General features: G+C 46.6%; 1 protein-coding gene across 1 annotated transcript in view; it reads right to left on the reverse strand.

Moving 5' to 3' along the window:
* The window catches only part of LOC8023908 (dystrophin), a 502,903-nt gene that overhangs the window by 377,138 nt on the left and 106,498 nt on the right, over window positions 1-19,267 (reverse strand). Inside the window, 11 exon segments of the mRNA XM_040499676.2 lie at window positions 2,568-2,951; window positions 3,723-4,025; window positions 10,196-10,459; window positions 11,221-11,379; window positions 13,141-13,281; window positions 13,587-13,763; window positions 14,560-14,709; window positions 15,802-15,957; window positions 17,303-17,476; window positions 18,187-18,315; window positions 18,393-18,554. Coding sequence (XP_040355610.2) covers window positions 2,568-2,951; window positions 3,723-4,025; window positions 10,196-10,459; window positions 11,221-11,379; window positions 13,141-13,281; window positions 13,587-13,763; window positions 14,560-14,709; window positions 15,802-15,957; window positions 17,303-17,476; window positions 18,187-18,315; window positions 18,393-18,554 — 2,199 coding nt within the window.

A 19,267-nucleotide genomic window follows, 5' to 3' on the forward strand; every position in this document is an offset into this window, starting at 1 on the left:
CTTGCGTTAAATTCGTGATCGCGTTATCTTCGTGCAAATACGGTATGCCCCACTTTATACTCCTCTCCACCGCTGCCGCCTCCTTCTCAGTTGTGTATTCTCCTCGCCACGTGCGGCATCTCTCCCCCCCGACATTGCGCAATGCCACACGCTCTTCGGCAGCCACCTGTGTGGCGCACTAGAGCCTGCGCCGTGATTGGTGTAGCCGCTCTATAATAAAACGTCATTGTCTCTACCCACCAATCGTGTGTGTCCTTTGTCTGCAACGTAGATATTGCATCACTGTCCTTATCAGTTGAACTTCAAACTTCACATGGGTCACACCCCTGTTTTCTGTTCCAAAGAGGAGCAGCAGGAGTACGAGGAGCGTCGACGCGTCCAGAAATGAGAATGGGCAAGTCACCAACGTCAAACCGCCGTTGCCGCTGCTCCCAGCCAGAAAACAACTTCGACTGCCGACCAAGCTGCCCGGCAACGACCTCGCCCGCGTCGAGCGTCGACGCGTGCAACAGCATCAATTTAACCGGCACCGTCGAGCCAATGCCATTGACAATAATTGAGCAAGAGAAGCTGAACATAAGCACGACGCATATCACCGCGGCGCCAAATTATTGGAACGCTTCCCCGGCACGACCTCAAGGTTCTGGAGAGAGTTCAGCGAGAACCCCTTTGGCGCCACGTGTGTCTTGTGTGACCGTCTAGCAAATCCCCAATATAGCTAAACCCCAATATAGCAAAACCCACCAGAGCGCCAGCTTTGCTAGACTTCCCTCCTCACGGGGCGGAAGGGCTCTTAATTTTTTTTTTTTAAACCTTCACACATATCATATAGTGTAAGAGTGTCAAAAATGCAAAGTCACAAAGCTCCAAGAACAACACCAATGCCAAGAGTGCTATAGAAAGGAAAAATCTAGTTTTATGCACAGCCCCCTCTTCACAAGAGCCTGCATTTGAGACTATTATTTACTATTTTTATTGCTGGGGGCTAGGATTTCGGACACTGGTATGTAGAGAGCGACAGCGTGACGTAATACCTAGCACCCGTGGCGCAGTGGGGGACAGCGGGGCTAGGGCGAAGTTGGTCCGCCGGCGGGGCACCGTGAGGCAGCGTGTACAGGTGGCCCAAGGTGGGCTAATATTTTGTAATGAGCCATCCACAGACTGTTACCACAAAGAGGCGTGAGCGGGTGGTTGGGGTGGGTTAAACACGCCCCAGTGACACACCCGCCGTTCCCCACTGCGCGGCGCCGAAATTGGTGAAGGGGACGTCACCGGCAACCTTCGGTTGCTAGGCGTTAGTCACGGCGTCACTCCTTAAGTCAGTGGGGCCGTGGCACCATCCCATGGCAATGTTGCGAACTTTAAATATGTGCGCTCCATACCAGTCCAAGGTCAGTGCATGTACCAAGGCACTAACGTTAACGCATTAAAAAATTTTCTCACAATATCCTCACAATACGAATGTGCCACCTAGCTACACCTCTGCAGTAAAAAATGGTGGCCTAGAGCACAAGATGAATTTTTTTTAAAATTCATTTCAACTGGATAAGATTTGTTTTGTGTTGTTTACGGCAGCACTATTTCGAACAATTGATTTCCATCCTATATTCTGTTTCACCTTACGACAGACGGCAGAGGATGCGAGAAGTCATCCTAGCCAATCCAGCACTGCAAACCCGTCACGGGGATTAGGTGCACCGTGTACCGGCACGCCCCTCTCAAAGGTCACGTGACACTTGCACGGCATTGAAATGGCTGCGATGGCCCGTAGCACCGCCTGCGGTCTATCAAAATGCGATGCGGAGTTCATACCCTACGCGCCAGTTGCGAGCAGCGTTACTGAAGGTACGGGTGCGAAAGAGTAACCCAAGCAGTTGGAGAGGGGAGGAAGGAAGAGCTCCCCTCTTAACTGGACCCTTTTTTCTGTATCCCAGATGTCGCTTTTGTTTCCCTGGAGGATTAGCCCGTCGTTTGAGACTCACACAAAAGCGGCTTTTCTCTCTCTGTCTTGCATGTGGCTTCCACAGTGCTGTGCACAACTGGCAAGACAGAGCATAGGTTCTTAGACAAAGTTTCCGGAAACACGGGGATTCCTTCCGGGGTTCCCCGAGCCCTCAAATTTCCTCGACCGTCCCTGTCCTCAAGTAAACTGTTTTCCCAGTTTAAGCACAACTGTAGCGGTTTAAACCATCCAATAATCCGTAGCTATGGCCCAAAGCCTTCCTATAGCCACCGACAGAGTGAAAATGGCAGGGTGCACCTTTCAAATGCCCGGCGTCCAGCGTGCGCACCATGTCTTTAGAGGCACACACGCGCTCGAGGTGCACGAGGCGTTCATGCGTCGCTGAAGGTAGAAAGCTTGGGCTGGAAGAGGGACGACCGAGACTCCTCCCTGCCGTTCCCACCTTGCCGGCGACCATAGCATGTGCATTACTGCTTACAAGGCCTGTAGGCTCCTAAACTGCTTTATTGCATCGATACCGAGATTGGGAGGTTTCCCTTGGCTACCATTATTGGTAAATCAGGATTTCTCGTGTCCGAAAACCCACGAGGGAAGCGAAGCCCACCTTGAGGATGCCCTCCTGCTTCTCGAAGTCCTCAAAGTCCTTCCCGCACAGTTCGGGCGAGTGCACCTGGCGTCCCACGGCCACAAGGGCCTCCCGCAGCTTGGCCACCTTGGCCAGGTAGTCCGGGATGCGGGTCACGGCCCCAGAGTCCATGATGACAGCCAGTGGCTGCTCCGTCTGGGTGCCATCCGCCACCCGTGATGCGGGCTCCGGCTTGCACAGGGAGGCCACGTGGCCCTGAGCCTGGTTCCACAGCTGGAGCAGACGGTGCAGCTGGGCCTGGGTCGCTCCAGAAGGCACCCCGGACTCCCGCTCGAGGGTGCACGCCTGCTGCTGGAGCGAGGCCACCTCCTGCCCCACGCGAGCCGCTTGCTCCAGAGCCGCCTACAAGGGACAGGCAGGAGAACCTAAGGGTCACCGAACGGTTGGTCCCCGAGTACCGCATTTCGTAGTATCTGCTCGACCAACAGAGCCGAGCCAATCGAGCTTTGCGATTTGCTTGTGACTGCCATCTTAAACCCGCAAGGCGAAAAACGAGGATGCATTTCTGCAGCGCATCACTCCAGACTACATCAAAATGCTATCGCATTTCCACGTTTCTTGTATGAGAGCCGTATTCCGCCGATCAAATTGAGACGCACCTCGTTTTCTTGCACTGCCCTCCGTCGTAGTCGAACAAGCCCACCTTGCTTGTCCACCCCATCTTGAGAATGGTAAATATTTGCACTTTGTACTTGGAATGTGTTTCTCACTGGTGCGTTTACCGCATTCTCAAGTGTGGTTTCCAACGTCATAGAAGTGTCACGCCATTGCTCGCCACGATCCTGGTAGTGGCACAACAGCAGAGGTAGTTGTGGTAGACACCCCTTCTGCAGCAGGTCGCTCTCCAGCTTGAGAGTTCGGGGAAGCTTCGGCAACCGGGAGTTGAGACGCCGCGACAACAGCAATGCTCACGTTCACCTATACTTTTTGCCATAACTTCCACGACCAATCACCGGGATCGCGACATGAGACGGCATGACACAGCAATTCCCATGACGCAACTAGTTACTTTTCTGGACCATTTTCGACGCCTGGGCAGAATCAGGACACTTAGCATACCGGTCGAAGTTGCATGCCAAGCATCGTATTCTCATCCCCCGTAGACGGACGCACCTTTTGTCGGCTCTGCACGGTGCGTGCGTGCTCAAGGTTCCTGAGGAGCACCACCATCTGGACCACGGTGGCGTCTGTCTGCTGCTGGAACAACTTCCAGCGGACCACCAGGTCCTGGAAGCGTGCCCTGCGCTGCTCCACTGCCCTGCGCACGGCGCCCCACTGGGCCTCCAGAGAGTCAGCCTCCCCCTTGAGGCGCTCCAGGGCTGCTGGCACGGGCCCCAGCCGGGGCACCAAGCGGTCCGCGTCCGTGCACACCTGGTCCACCGCCAGGCCCAGGTGCTCCATCTCCGACGAGAGTTTCTGTACCGGATGCGCAACATTGAGAGCACAACGGGCTCTAGACTTCGTTTCAATTTAAGTCCAAGCGCGGCCAAAGCCTAGAGCATGAGCTCTCAAAATGGATTCCCAACAGTATGGGTGTTCCCAACAGTACCTTTATAGGTTCCCGAGCTCAAACTTTATTGACTATTGCTGTTTTAACAGATATAAGCGCCTACTGAAGCACAACTGTGCCAAGGACTCCCTAGCGTAGGCATTACAGTTTACATGGTTCATGGGGTTCTGTACCACTTCATAGCATTAATGCCAAAACAGGGATGAGTTCCATCACTATCAGTCAAGAGAGATAGGTAGGTATATTCCTCACGAGAGGAAAGTTTAAGAACCCCTTTATCTTACGCTTTCTCCCTGGTTCTTATTCTAAACTCTCAGACTAAAAGCCTAAAGTCGCGGCATACGCTCTGTGCTTGATTGGAAAAGTAACGACTGAGCACACACAAAAAGGTGTCGAATGCCGTGACGTTGCGCTGTCGGCACCGTTGACTGGCCCCTCAATTCGTACCGTCAGCTACACTCAGACTAACGGTGAAACAAAATATAGATTTTTAGGGGCGAAGCTCCTTAGGGTCTAGCCTTGTCTATCTGGTGTCCATGCTCACATCGATTGCCATCCCATCTGTCTTCTTAAAAAAAGAAAAAATGTTTGCGCAGTCTACAGGATTCGAACCTGTGCGGGGAGACCCCAATGGATTTCTAGTTCATCGCCTTAAGGGGGGACACCACCCAAAAAAGTAAATTTTTGAACCACTTGTCTGATTTAAATTATACTTACAGGGCTTGTTTCTGTTGATGTTGAGAACATTTCTGACAATTTTTGATAACCTGGGTGAAGTACAAAAAGAATAGCAAACGTTCAAAGACGAAAGTGGGCGTGTCTGCGTAAGAAAACTATTGTTTTGAAATTACTTATAAATTTGTCGTTTTCATGTGTTACATTGCATTAGGACAGTTCAGAACAGATAACTATGGAGCTATATTTCTATGTTATACCATCTTTCATGACAAAAAAGCCACATAAACACAAATACAGTTTTTAGATTTCCATCCTTTGTCCAAACTTTTAGTTCTTGAGCATGAAAAATGACAAAAATAAAAAATACAAGCTCATAGTTATCTTCCCTTTAAAATTTCACCCAAGAAAAACTCATAAAAATGAATCCAAGTTGCATAATAACAAAACGATAGTTTTCCTAAAGTGAAATTTATGCCAAAAAGTGGAATGGAGAAAAATGCGTTCAAAGTGCTCCAACCTCTACCTTTTCTTTAGCATCGGTGGACCGAAAATAATTTATAAAAATTTAACTATGCAGTGTAGACTAATGAAACTTTCTGGGAATACTCTCTAGATGTTGGTGGATGTAAATATGACATTTTTCAAAATCAACTTTTTTTGCAGAAATTGTTTTTGCTGGGTAGTGTCCCCCTTAACCACTCGGCCACGGCTGCGGGACGAGTAGGGGGCTCTGAGATGTGGTAGTAACTCAAGAGCTGGGGATGTCATGGATGAAACGTTGCATGTAGCCGCTCACCGTCTATACAGGAGGAATGCTGCCGTCAAATGCGTATATAATTGCGTTAAACTTTGCATGCATTGGCTCAACGTTTATAGATGAGAGGGCGCTGCGGTCAAATGCTCAAATGTGTATATAACCACGTTTCATACCACACATTCTCTTTCTGACATGGACCGTTGACTTAAGCGGTGGAGATGCGTTCCCACGGCTTCCAGCGGATCCAAGCTGATCCGCTAGAAGAACCACTGGCTCTGCATTTCACCGACCATAAAGCAGTAATAATGAAGTCGAAATGCAACCCGGAACTCAGCACTACCTATGAGCAATAAAAAAACATCAGCACCATCAGCACTACCTACGAACAAAATCAGTATCATCAGCACCACCAGAGCTTCACCCCAATCAACATTATTCACCACGTGGAGATGTGGTCATTTTTTTACATCTGGTATTGCGGTCCTAATTTATGCACTAGTGTACCATAAATTACAATCTCAAAGGGTGAATTTCATTTTGTAAACATTTTGTCTAACAGCTTTTTTTTTTTTTATGTGGGATTGTTTGTTAGGGAAATTGTCCTGCCTTAAATATTTTTTTATGGATCTTGAACTAAAGAGAAACGACAATTGAGAGTCACCACAGTGTCTGTGTCTTCATTTGTCTACTTTCCCTCGTGTTCCCCAATCTGTTTATTTATTTGATGTAACATGCACCAACTTACTCAATTAGTACACCCAGACCTTGAATTTAGTCACCGATGCCCTCCCCAATCCCACTCCCCGATTTTTTTTTTTTTTTTGCTAATAAGTCGCTTCCTATAATCTAATTACTCGATTACAGAGGCTGGCACCTTTATGCCAAAGCCGTATATTGGGAGTTTGGCCAGTTTATGATCTCGCCGCCGTAACGCTCCCCTCCCAAGGAAGCTAATCAGCCCGTGGTGCAGAGTGAGATGCGTGAGCGCATGTGCGTGAACTCCCGGCTGCTCCCAGCTGAGCGGGGAGGGCCGCCATTTTCATTCATTCACTCAGTAGAATGCACAGAATTGGCATCTAAATTTCGGTTAATTCCTTTTATATTGTTGGCTCTGGCAAGGAAATTATATAGTATTGTGTTTGCATGATTCTAATGCGCACTTTTTTTCGCCAAAATCGGTGCCCAAAACTACATGTGCTTTACAATCGAAATCAAAAACTGAAACTCAAGAAAAACACAATGCTCGGGCCCCATCGCAACCGTTTGTTTACGTTTGCCATTTTGGTATCCGTATCACACAAGTTCTCTACCTCGCGTCTACGGACTCGTGTCTGTCGTTTTGAGATGGAAAAAGAAAAAGAAATTTCACTAGGAGGCTTTATTTGAACGAAAGGCCATCAGGCTGGTGGAAAAAGATAACAACGAAGAAACACTAAGTGGCCTCACAATCGCAGCCACCCAACGAGCTCGCAGTGTTTGAAAGACGACCCTGACAGAGGCGACAGCCGTGCACTCATACATGCGCAAGAAGCACGGCAGTTAAATGCTTTAAACGAAAGCAAGTATCACCTCTGTGGACAGCGAAGAACCATCGTAGGACTCTGACTACGGCGACCAGTGCACTGCACTTATTTTTGTGTTGGTGTGCCTTTTATAAAATCTGTTCTATGAGGTATCTGGTCAATCTTCATTATTTTACCTGCGCGGTAGAATCGGCAGTAATTTACTTTTTGATTATCTGGAAACTAAATCTGCCTCCGCGTTAGAATTGGGGGCACGTTAGAATAGTGCAAACACGGTACCTGTTATTCCTTGATGGGTTAAAAAGCTAACAAATGAAGTTTTCTTGATGTCTGACTGCAAACTTTCATTCGGGCCAAAAAAAGATCAGCCTCTAGCAGACGACGCGTAGCTTCTAGTGCTTTTGTACGGAAACCGTGTTGTGTCAAAATGGCGGTTGTCTCCTCTTTGCTCCCTCCTTCCTTTCTTGCTTCTTAGGCACTCTCCTCCCTCTCCTCCACTCCCCTCTCTCCAGCGCCTTCGTCGCCAGACCCACTGGCCAGACTCTCCCAATATACAGCTCTCCTTTATGCCTGTAACGCACTCAACGTTTAGAAACCTACAGGTTATTGGAAAATTTGAGGGGGGCCTGAGCCCCCACTAAGCACCCGCCCCCCCACCACCACCAGGTCTTTTTTTTTTTTTTTATGGAAAAAAGAAAATATATTAGCTTCTTTAAAAAATAATGTTTAGTTTTTGATGACATGCTGAATGTTAGGTCAACAAAATAGGTATGGGCAACGCTTTGTCCGTGAAGTCATCCCACTGCAGACCCCCTCCCACCCTCCCTCCCTCCCTCCCTCCCTTCCCCTCCTCCCCGCCCCTCCTCTCCCTCTCCCCCTCTCCCCCCCCAAGCCTGGCCTATAAATCCGCCCCTGCAACAGGTAGCATTAGAGTTAAAACTGGATATAACGAAATTGATAAAAGTTTGCAATAATTCGTTATATGGAGGATTTCGTTACATGCAGTTTTCGCGGAAAAACTCGGAAAAGACATCTGGAAAGAAAGCGAAAATTAAAAATCCACGTGGGCAAACTCACCACGTCATTTATTTAGTGGAAAAGAAGTCTGTAAGCTTGCCTTGTGTCTTTCGCACGAGCGAAGGCAGCACGCAGCGCTTAAAGGACACCAAAGCATTTAGAGCGCTGTCGTCGTCCTGAAAACCGGCGACCCGGCGTAATACATCGGTGGCATCTAAGACCTCCCTCGCGATAGCCACCAAATGCTGCTCGCCTTTGGTGGCAATTGGACAAGAATATATCTGCATTTTAGGTACAGTTGCCGACCGATTATTCGGACTTCGCAGGGACCGAAAAAATTTTGAATAATAGAGCAGTCCGAAAAATCAGCAGATTGAAAAACTTGCCTTCATTACTTCCAAGTGGGCTTAAAAAGCTGTAAATAATGCCTTGTTTCAGGTTACGCATCCGTTTCCGTTCGGCAACTTTCTGTTAGCTTGAGAATCGCAGCCTCCTTTTCTGGCGTTATGGTCGAGTATGTTCTGCGCTTCTTAATGACACATCGCGGTGGCAAAAAAACAGATGACGTCCAAGCCAGCCTTGTGCGAACGAGATAAGAGGCGCAAAACCACGAGCACAAAATGGCGACTGGTGACGCAAAAAAACGGGAAAAGCAAAATGATAATGATGATGATGATGATGTGCAGCTAAATGAAAAAAAAAGGGCTAGCATAGCGTCACCTAACAGTAAGACTTAGAAGTACTCAAGTAGCGCCAGTAGCGCTGCCAAACCAAGCCAATCCATTTGCAGCAAACATAGAATTCAAAATGGCCGCTTCTCGATGGTTTTTTTCCGCTGATCGCTCGCAACGATTTTGTCCGAATAATCAAACTTTCGGACTTCAAGTTGTTTGAAACATTGGTCGTGAATATTGTCGAGACCGGTTATAACGAAGTCAAGGGGAATCGGAAATCACTTCGCTATATCCGCCATTTCGTTATAACCGGCTTCGGTTATAACAAAGTACAAAAGAGAATGGGAAATCGTGATTGCTTCGCTGTACCCGCTATTTCGTTATAACCGACTTCGTTATAACCGGTTTCGATAGTATACACTATTTCTATGGGATAAGTCATGGTTCCGCCTCTAGGTCCGAAATATCAAACAAATCCAAATTATCGGAATTAAAAAAAAAAAAAAATGGAGATTGCGGCGGAGCGAGTTTGTTAAATCAAGGTTATCCAGTGCGAACGCTTCGTTACATGGAGTTCACAAATACAAGTGCTTCTATGAAAATCGCGTCAGGGAATTGAAAAAGTTCATTAAATAGAGGATTTCGTTGTATACAGGTTCGTTACATCCAGGTTTAACTGTAGCTGGATGCCCCGGTCAAGCACATTGCTCACTGGGCATGATCAAAGCACAGTCCCACTTATTAACTGCAATGAACAACAATTACAATGAAACAGAGCTAGTGCAGGCTGTGAAAGTTTCATTGTATTAGCTTGCCATCAGCCTATGTTCGACTTAACCAAACAAGCGTATGGAGTAAAACGAACCTGTCGGCAAGAAAGACAACATTGTTTTCTTTCATACTGTTTCGGCTTGTTTCGCTAAAATAAATGCCGCAGGCATCCACAATGTTATTCTTTGTTTTAACAAAATTAGGCTTTGGCAAAAGTAGATTCATAGAAAAATTTTGTCTTTCCCTTTCGTCTTTTGATCAAAGTAATTTCATGTTCTCAAACTTGTGCATTGTATTCCCACTGGTGGTCATATCTGCAAAGGTTTCAGCTTTCTGCAATATTAACGCAGGCTGTAAAACCAGGTTTCATTTCCTCAATCAAACCTACCCTGACGGCACACTTAGTTCTGTGAATATCCTAAGGATGTCCTAACGTTCTGGGATGTCCCACGAGTGTCAACAGAAGATCCCCAGAATGTTAGGACATCCTAAGGACATCACAGAACTAAGTGTGCCACTACTATGGTAGTTCATAGCCTTCCCGCCCAACCGAACTTCAGTCAGCACGGTTCGCATTGAAAGGTTCTGTTATATAAACTGCTCACAGCCCATTTTGTTTCACATTACAGTAAGAGTGAGAGAAACTGAAGTAGCACCTTAATGATCTGCTCGCTCTCTTCGAGGACGTCGTTGGTGACGAGGTCAATGCCCTTGTCCAGGTGAGTCTCCAGGGCCTCCAGACGCTTGGCCACCTGCCGCAGCTTGGCCTCCTGCTGCTCCAGAGCGGACAGCTCGGCCTCCGACGACGTTGAAGACAGGTTGACGGGCGAGGCACGCAGCTCGCTCAGCAGCGTCCGCTGCACGTCGATGCAGACAGGCTCGGCGCCGGACGGGCCATGGGCAGGGACATCCGGTTTTGTCTGTGAGGGGGACGCAAGAGAGAATTAATAAATCTGAAGAAAAGATGAACAGTAAAAACAACCGGGGAATGCCGACGAGAGCCAGTCAGCACTCGGGGTAAGGAAAAAAAAAATGCGGGCGGCATAATGGTGATGACCTCCTGAGCACAAAAGCAAAAGTAAAAAATATCAACTCCTCATTCTGAACTAGCGAGTTGTGTCAGCTCTGTTCCCCTACATGGGAACAGGCTCATTTTGTGTAAGGTAAAAAAATCCTCGAAGAATTTTAAAAGAAATACTGAAAGTGAGGGAGTGCGGAAACTGCATAGGTCAGAGATGTCTTTGTGCTCGGCAAACACATGCAACAGTTTCTTTTATTGCGACTACTGCTGTCTGTTCTAGCTTAGTGCTTGTGTTAGTATACTTCTGCTCTTGTAACATCATGTGTGGAGGAAGAAAGCCCCTTCCTTACCCCCAGCATGCTCATACACCATTTCCGTAGAGTGAAAAAACTCTGCAAAGTTTAGCTTGTCTAGGTCGGCGGGTTCAGAGTTCTTGTGGGTGCTAGTATGTCTCTTCCCTTTATTGTCTGAGCAAGCATCTATGGTCATTCCCTGTTCAATAAATGCAGATGCCTTTGACATTTTCGGATGCGTCGTCCCTTCTTTCATAACCTCCATGCCAATGTTGAAACAACAATAATTATTATGAATATGAATCCGACACTACCTTAGCTACACGTAATTTATTCGACGCCAAGAACCTGCCGCAAGATCACTTACCTTAAGCTTGTCGACTACCGTGTTCCACCTCTCGCTAAGGGCATTGAGCTCCGACTCCACGGCTTGCCTGTACCTGGGGCCCTGACGAAGCATGTCCAGGGCCTCTTCCTTCAGCACCTGCACTCTCGTGTTCTGCTCGCTCATCTCAGCTTGCAGGGCCTGAAAACATTCGGTGAAAAAATTGACACAAGTTGTCAAGTTACCATCACTACTGAGCACTCATGGTGCAAGGCTCCAGCCTAGGGTACCTCAATGCTCGTCCATTTCCAGTTGTCCAGGTGGAAATGGAAGGACAAGAGTGCCCAGAATGCTGTATGTGCATGTCTTGAGTGAGACAAAATAAAATGATAGAAAATTGAATAAAATCACCAACCAAATCCTACAAGGAAGTCCCAACATTTCAAAACCGGCTAGGTTTTTTCTTCAAGGCGACCATTTACAGATGGGGGCAGCAGCTTTGTTTTGTTCTACGGTGATGGTCTGTTTTTTCACTCGTGTGTAAGGTAACTTAGTCAGTTCACATGGAATGATGGTAATGTGCCAGTGGGCCTATTGACATTTCCTGTTGCTGTTAGGATATGCAATGACTCTATAAAAACCCGATGGCAGAAGTTTGTCTCAACATTTATGATGTAGGTGGCAGGGCTTTCTGCGCATAAAACTGAATACACAACACCTTGCGCTCTTTCTTAAGAGGGACAATCCCTTGTGGCGTTATGCATCCAAGAGGTGATGCCGGTTTATGGAACACCTGAATACCTTCCTTTCCGGTGTACGCACCAGTGCTTCGCTAGTCCCCTTTATGTAGGGAACACAGGTGCGGGTGTGCGGGCGGAGCCGCACACCCGTATCTTTTCCCGCACATTCACCTTTAGCCACACATTTTGCACCTTCAGTCACAGAGCAGCAAGTGACTCCGTCCACACACCCGCACCTGCTTTCCCTACATAAAGGAGTCTAGCAAAGTGTTGGTGCATATGCTGGGAAAAGGAAGTATTCAGGTGTCCCACAAACCAGTATCAACACTTGGACCGTACGATGCCGCGGCCAAAAGATTGTCCCTCTAAAGAAAGAGTGCAGGGTGCTGTGTATTCAATTCCATGCACACTGTGCCCTGCCACCTACCTACATCGGTGAAACAAAGAACCTCCCAATAAGAATTCGACAACACAAAAACAATGTGCACGAATTCGACCGCGAGAGCAGCGCTGTTGCGAAGCACTGTGAGGACAATGACCATCGCATCGACTTTGCAAACACCCGCATCATAAATGTTGAGACAAACTTCCGCCAACGGGTTTTTATAAAGTCATGACATATCCAAACAACACCAGAAAATGTCAATGGGTGCAATGGCACAGTACCATCATTCTATGTAAACGGATTACCTCTTACAAAGATATGAAAAAAAAGACCATTACCGTAAAAGAAAACAAAGCTGCTGTCCCCTACCTGTAAATAGTCGCTCCTGAAGAAAAAAACCGAGTCAGTTTTGAAACAACAGGGCCTCCGCGAAAGATTTGGTTGGTGATTTTATTCGATTTTCTCAGATTTCACCAACCACGCAGACCTCTTCCGAAATGATTAGATGTTCTTGAAGTTGAGAGAATGTTTTGTCCGTTTTTTTCCATCTGTGTACTGTCTTCCTAAGGTGCAACTACAGTAAAACCTCGTTATAAAGAAGTTGAAGGAGCGGTCGTAATTACTTTGTTATAACCATTAGTTTGTTATAGCCAATGTCCATTTCTTCCAACTATTCAAGCAAGGGGAATTATGATTGCTTTGTTATATCCATTTGTTTGTTATATCCCATTGTGTTATAACGAGGTTTTACTGTAATGTATCAACATGCTCGTCAAAACTAAAAAAAGCCCCGCTTAAGCACTCCCCTCCCCAACATCCATTGTGGCACACACATACCTTGAGCTTCCTCTGCCCAGCAGCAGATTCCTTATACTCAGTTTTGGCGACAAAGTAAAGCTCCGCTCCTTCCAACCACGTCTTGATGGCCGTCAGGTGAGTGCAGAACTTGGAGAACATTTTCTCCACATCCTTCGGACCCTGTGCGGACGAAAAGCAAGCAGTGTGAAAAGAGCTCCCTGCATGTCTCACAAGGAAAGGCCGGTTAACACATGCATCTCGGTGCTGAGACAATGCGAAGTCAACTCTGTAGCAGCACTATTGTCAGTGCAGACTCAGCACTGAGTTAGCACTGCACTGTGTGTGTAAGCAAGAAAAGGCAGGGTCTCATGCATCGAAGCACTGATGCAGCACAGTCAGTGCTTTGTTTATAGCACCAAGTTAGCACTAGGTGTTTGTGTGAACAGGCCTTAAACGGGAAGTGGCGTGTCACATTGATGGCTCACCGCAGGCACTTTCTTCCTCAGGCTCTCGTCGATGGCTGCCCACTGCTGCTTCAGGGTCCGCACGGTGTTGGACAGTGACGGCAGCTTGTGGTTGGGCGTGAGTGCAGTCAGTCCTTCGCTGAGTTCCACAATGGCAATCATAGAGGGCTTCTTCTGGTCCAACTCACGAAGCTTGCTCTTCAAGAAGAAATGAGCAAGATTTGAGGCTTTCAAATAAAACGTGGCTTCACCCTGCACTCAACGTTGTAGAGGATAAACTCCACGCTAGACCACACAATAAGAGGTGGATGGGTGGGCAAGGGCATAGGCGTAGACTACGGGGGGGCATCGGGGCTCGTGCCCCCCTGGTGAGATCCGAGGGGGGGGGGGGGGGGGAGAGACCCCCCTGGGCGATGATCCTTGCTGAGACGCTGTTTATGTGCCATGTAACGAGCTTCTAGTAGTGGCGTGTAAACAAAATAATGCACACAGCAACGGACACATGGCGATATATATACACTGTAAAATGTACCCTCTGAAATAAACTACTGATAATTGCTGGTGTAAAAAAATTGCCTCCCCCCCCCCCCCCCTCCGGAAAAACTTCTCAGCCTGCCCCCCCCCCCCCCCCCCCCCCTCCCCCACCCCCCCCCCCGGGAAAATGGGAAGTCTACGCCGCTCGTTAAGGGAGTTAGTGCATCACAGCTCAGAGCACATGAAGCAAGAGTTTGCACTATGAAACCCAGGGTCATCATTAGGTTCAACCCTAATCCCTGCATTTACACATGATCACAATAACAGTTTGCAGTCGTATAGTCACTACTGCATGATGCATGTGGTCAGTGGTCATACCGCACTGTCTAAATTGCTCCTCTATAGAGTTAAATCAATGTCACCATACTTCGAGGGCTGACTGACTTCTTGCCGGATAAACATTCCCAACTTTCAATTTACTTTTGCACTCAATGAGGCCCAAGAGAGTAGTGCTGCATACCTCGGCAAACTTGAGCTCGTCCTCAGGGTCTCGAAGCTTTTCCACCTCCTCCATTGTGGCCGCCATCCAGTTGTGCAGTGCAATCATCTCTTTCTGGAGGCAGCGTGCTAGGCGCAGTGCCTGCTCCAGGATGCTCTTGCTCTCAGTCACCTTTAAAAGCCAACCGAAAGAGCCTGGATGATGACAGAGCCTTCAACATGGAGGGAGACTCAAGCACTAGTGACACAACTCCAAGGCCTGGAGAGCTGAACATGGACAGCTGATCCCGTGTAACAAGAGGAACGCAAATGCAGCCACTAGCCAATATGCTTAAGTGAGAAGGTTGGTTGTACATAGTAGGAACAATTTCGTAACTTGGTGCTTGCTCCTCCGAGGCTTCTCTAAGATGGGAGAAGCCTTTTCCTATCCAATCTCGAACAGTACAAAGAGAGGAAGAGAAATAAAGCCCGTCAATTTACAACTGCTAATTCAAAAATGAGGAATTCGCTTCAACTGAGACAGCCAGATTTACTTACCAATCTATGTAGTTATTTAATTACTAGTGCATGCAGTGCCATTTAAAACAAAAAAATGTTCAGCCTTTCCACTCTCATGAAGAAGGAAGACCAGCGGAGCTGTACTTGATACACTGTGTGCTTCTTCTTCGTTGCCGTCTGTTTTTCGCGCCGTTTCCTACGATGAATTCCCACCAACGCACCTAACTATCCATTCTTCTATTATAGCTGGAAAGGTTGGCGCCATCTACGAGCGACGGCGGTAACCATACTGGTTGTGTGCTTGCCGCCGTCGCCTATAGATGGTGGTAGCTGTCCAGGTAGGTTTGTGTCGACATACCGGACACGATCCTGGAGAACCTAGCACTTAACAGCTCCGCTGTGAAAACTGAACAAAAGCAAAAAGACGTTAGTAAATTAAAAACCTAAGTTGCACTTTTACTAACATGCGTCATGAAAAGTTATATATAGTAACATGTTATAGATTATCTCTGCAACAAGTACTATTACAAACAAACAAACAAAAAAAGTTTTATACTGACCGAGTAGGAAAAGGACTATATTATTGTTGCAAAATAGGGCCTGCAGAAGAAGCCCCAACACCAGTGCAGGTTTTCCACCTTCAGTAACACTGCGGTGCAGACGTACTTAAATACGACAAAAGGCAACAAGTGTGAGCTGGAAGTGGGGCTTCTGCTGGAGATCTCATGCTGTAACAGACCATAGCACAGTAAACGCCTTCTCATGCCTTGGCTCCCAGCTGATTGTAGTGGCTCTTGAGGCTGTCCAACTTCAGATTGAGGTCACGAGGGCGATCGCCATCCCCGCTTTCGGCTAGCTGGCGCCCCTGGCGGATTATTTGCTCCACTTCCCCTTTCACCTCACTCAGGAGCTTGTAGAAGTGCTGCAGAGAAGCAAAGACAAATGTTGAGGAGACAGGCATGTTGTAGTTGCACAGATTTACGATTATTTTTATTCTCCAGGAAGTGAAGCCTCAGTTTTACATTGATGAAATCAACCAGACCTACCTGTCAACACAAAAAAGTATAAATAAAAAGCTATATAAATGTGGTGGAGTGTAGTACAATCTTGAAAGAACAATGCACCCTATTTACCTCCACAACTAATGCAACTTTACAAACACAAACCAAAGCTATTTTTGAGGGGTGCAGCAATTATAGGGGAGAAGTTTCATATAAAAAGCACAAAAATGGTGGGTTTGGGAATGTCCTTAACTTCGGTCTTTAAAGGGGCACTGACACCCCAAAGGTTGTATTATTTTTTATTGTCTAAAACGATGAAAGTTAGTCATAGACACGCAAAAAAAAAACATTGTGAAAAAAGATTTCCCCAAGCGCCCGCGCGCCTTTTTATTTTTGGCATTTATATTTCCCGTGCTCACCTCCTTGCTTCGTTTGATCGGTGACGTCAAAAATCAGGAAATTTAGAAGCTTTGTAGGCGACATTTCTGTAACATTTAATAACGGCAATCGTAAAACATGTTTTTTAACGCAATTGCAAACGCACTACGACCCCTTTTTTTCAAATAGCAAAAATCAAATTTCGGTGTGATGTCGCTTCCTGGATTTGTATCCTCCCTCGAAAAACTTGGCGGCGCTCGAGCAGAGGCTTACCGGCGATTCGGGGAAGAAACCGTTTTTTTCCCGTGCCGGCGCCCTTCTATCCCGCCTGGTAACCTCCTCGCAGTGGCAACGGAGGTCCCAAAGAAAGTCGAGCCGCAGGAGACCGCAAAATTTGACTCACTGTAGTGGCGCGGATCACGCGGGAACTTCGAATTCGGCATTTGGAAATTGTTTTTTTAATTCAGAAACACTGAATTCCCAAGTTTCGAATTTGGAGGGTAATGTTCCGGCATCGTTTTCAATCGTTCGGGATAATAAAACAAAATATGATTTTGAAGTGTCAGTGCCCCTTTAAACACAATCATAGTCATACTATTCAATGTATTGCTAGAAGTTTTGCTTCACAAAGTCCCTTCGCGAAATGTCAGTCGCTATTCTCCCCTAGTCCATTGCTTTCTTTTAGAGTGTCCCCTACCAGTTTCTTTCACTCTTGTGCCTCTGCTGGACTTTCCTTGGAGAAAAAGCTGGCCAACATTTTTTCAGTACTAAAACCTATGAGGCTGAAGTAAGGAATAAGCAACTGAACCTGAAGGTAAGGATCGTTCAGCACACCAGCATCCATAAATTATCCTATTTATTTTACAACTCCAAAAAGGCTGCTCTCACCATGCACTGCACAAGCTGATCCTGAATGATGTCTGGGCTCTCCGAGTTGAGCTCCAGCTGCCTCATGCCTTGCTCCACTTCCGTCAGCATTTTGCTGATCCGTCCCATCTTGGGTTCGAAATCGTTGGGCCGCTGGAACCTCTTCAGCTTGCTCGAAATGTCCTCAAACTTTGTCTGCATGTGCCACGAGCAAGCAAAGTTGGCCACATCGATGTGTGTTTCGCATCGCCAGAAGTCGAGAAGCACATCTTTTAAGATTAGACTTTGTATGTAATGTTATCTGTCCAGAACACTGAGCAGGCATCCAGTGCAAACGTTTAAAGCTTACATTGCATCGAGCTTACGTTGTAGGGAATGTGGGGATGTCAAAATATACTAGACAGAACCAACTGATTTTCGTTTTATGCTCTGTGTTGCATACTTTCAATAGTATGAACTGAGCCTGCTTTTAACAAAGAAAATTGAAGCAACCCCGCAACTATAATGAAAACATTTTTCAAAATCAAAAAGTGTTAGCATAGGTATAGCACCAATAGAAAAATGCACTCAGTTACATTTGCAGCCACAGATAGATTTTTTTGTTTTGTTTATATTATTCGTGCCTCTGCATTCAGCAGCATGACCCCATTATCCTGGTTCCTGTTCAGCAGGTCATAACCAGGCTCCTCTGAATCTAAGTTGTTCCAATGAGCCTGGTCACGACTCAGTTCAGCACATCACAACCAGGTTCCCCTGAACTTATCCTGTTCCAACAGTCCACTTGGACAAACAAAAGCATGTTCAAAGGCGAGAAAGGCCATACACGTCATGAGAATGTCACACCACTTTCAACAGACCCAGAAGATGAGACAGCCCTACCGAGGAACAAAGCTGTTCAGCATCACCTTCATCAGCTGAAGTTGCTCGTCCAGTCGCAGGGCAGCCTCCACCCTGTTCTGCGCACGGTAGGCCTCAACTTGGTCGCTCAGGCTCTGCATTTGCTTCTCCTTCTCGCCAAACTCCTGCTTGAATTGCTGCAACAGTAGTTGGGTCTCAGAAACTTCCAAACCGTACGTGTCAAGAGGAAGGAGCAAGTCGTCCCCCAGCTTACAGCCAGCTCTTCCGGGACATCTTGAGCGCTGATGTCGTTGTCGAGCCGGTTCTGCAGGGCGTGTTCCATGTGCACCATCCAGTTCTGGACGTTCAGAATCTGGCGCTCAGACTTCTGATACTGCACGATGCTGTCTTCCAATACCTGCTGCCGCTCGTGCCCCTGCAGATCATAACAGCCGAGCTAATATTCGGAAACTCGTAATGGTTCACTGTAATGGCAACTGGTTGATGGAAATAACGGTGGTACAGTTCAAGTCTGATTCTCAAGCAGCACACTATTAAATTGTCGTTTAGAGTAGAATATTGTTAGGAAACTTTGAGGGACGAAAAAAATATGCTATGCCTGGCGGGCATTTCAGTTAATGGAAGATGCAAAGACCACTCTGAAAACACGAGGAATGAAACATGCACTTTACAAAGTCCCATTATCAGAGAACCACTTAGAGAAATTCTACTGTCTAATTTATTTTCTCTTTGTCCTACTTTGCACTGAGGTTTCAACTGGTACCACTGAGAGATCAGTAGCACTTTCCACTGAAGTTATACCAGTATTTAACTTAAGAAAATAATAAATTTTTAACCCATGGAATCTTTTTCATTAAATATACTATGATCCAAAGGTTACAGAAAAATCATGGGTAAAACTAAATTTCGTACTGTATTCTTTTCTCTTTCCTTTCCAACTTATTAACACCATTGTAATCAGATAAAAAAAATCTATAAATATTTTCTTGGGATGGGGGGCCTTTTGTACCCACCAAAAATCACAAAAAAAAATATCAAACTCTTAAGGCGTCAGCCCTGTTTTTTACGAAAATCCAAATTAAGGGCACTATGAAAATATTTTCTCTGCTGCAGCTAAATAGTGTTTGG

This window comes from Ixodes scapularis, unplaced genomic scaffold, assembly GCF_016920785.2.
Source record: "Ixodes scapularis isolate PalLabHiFi unplaced genomic scaffold, ASM1692078v2 PGA_scaffold2__306_contigs__length_199485367, whole genome shotgun sequence".
In the NCBI taxonomy this organism is placed as follows: Eukaryota; Metazoa; Arthropoda; class Arachnida; order Ixodida; family Ixodidae; genus Ixodes; species Ixodes scapularis.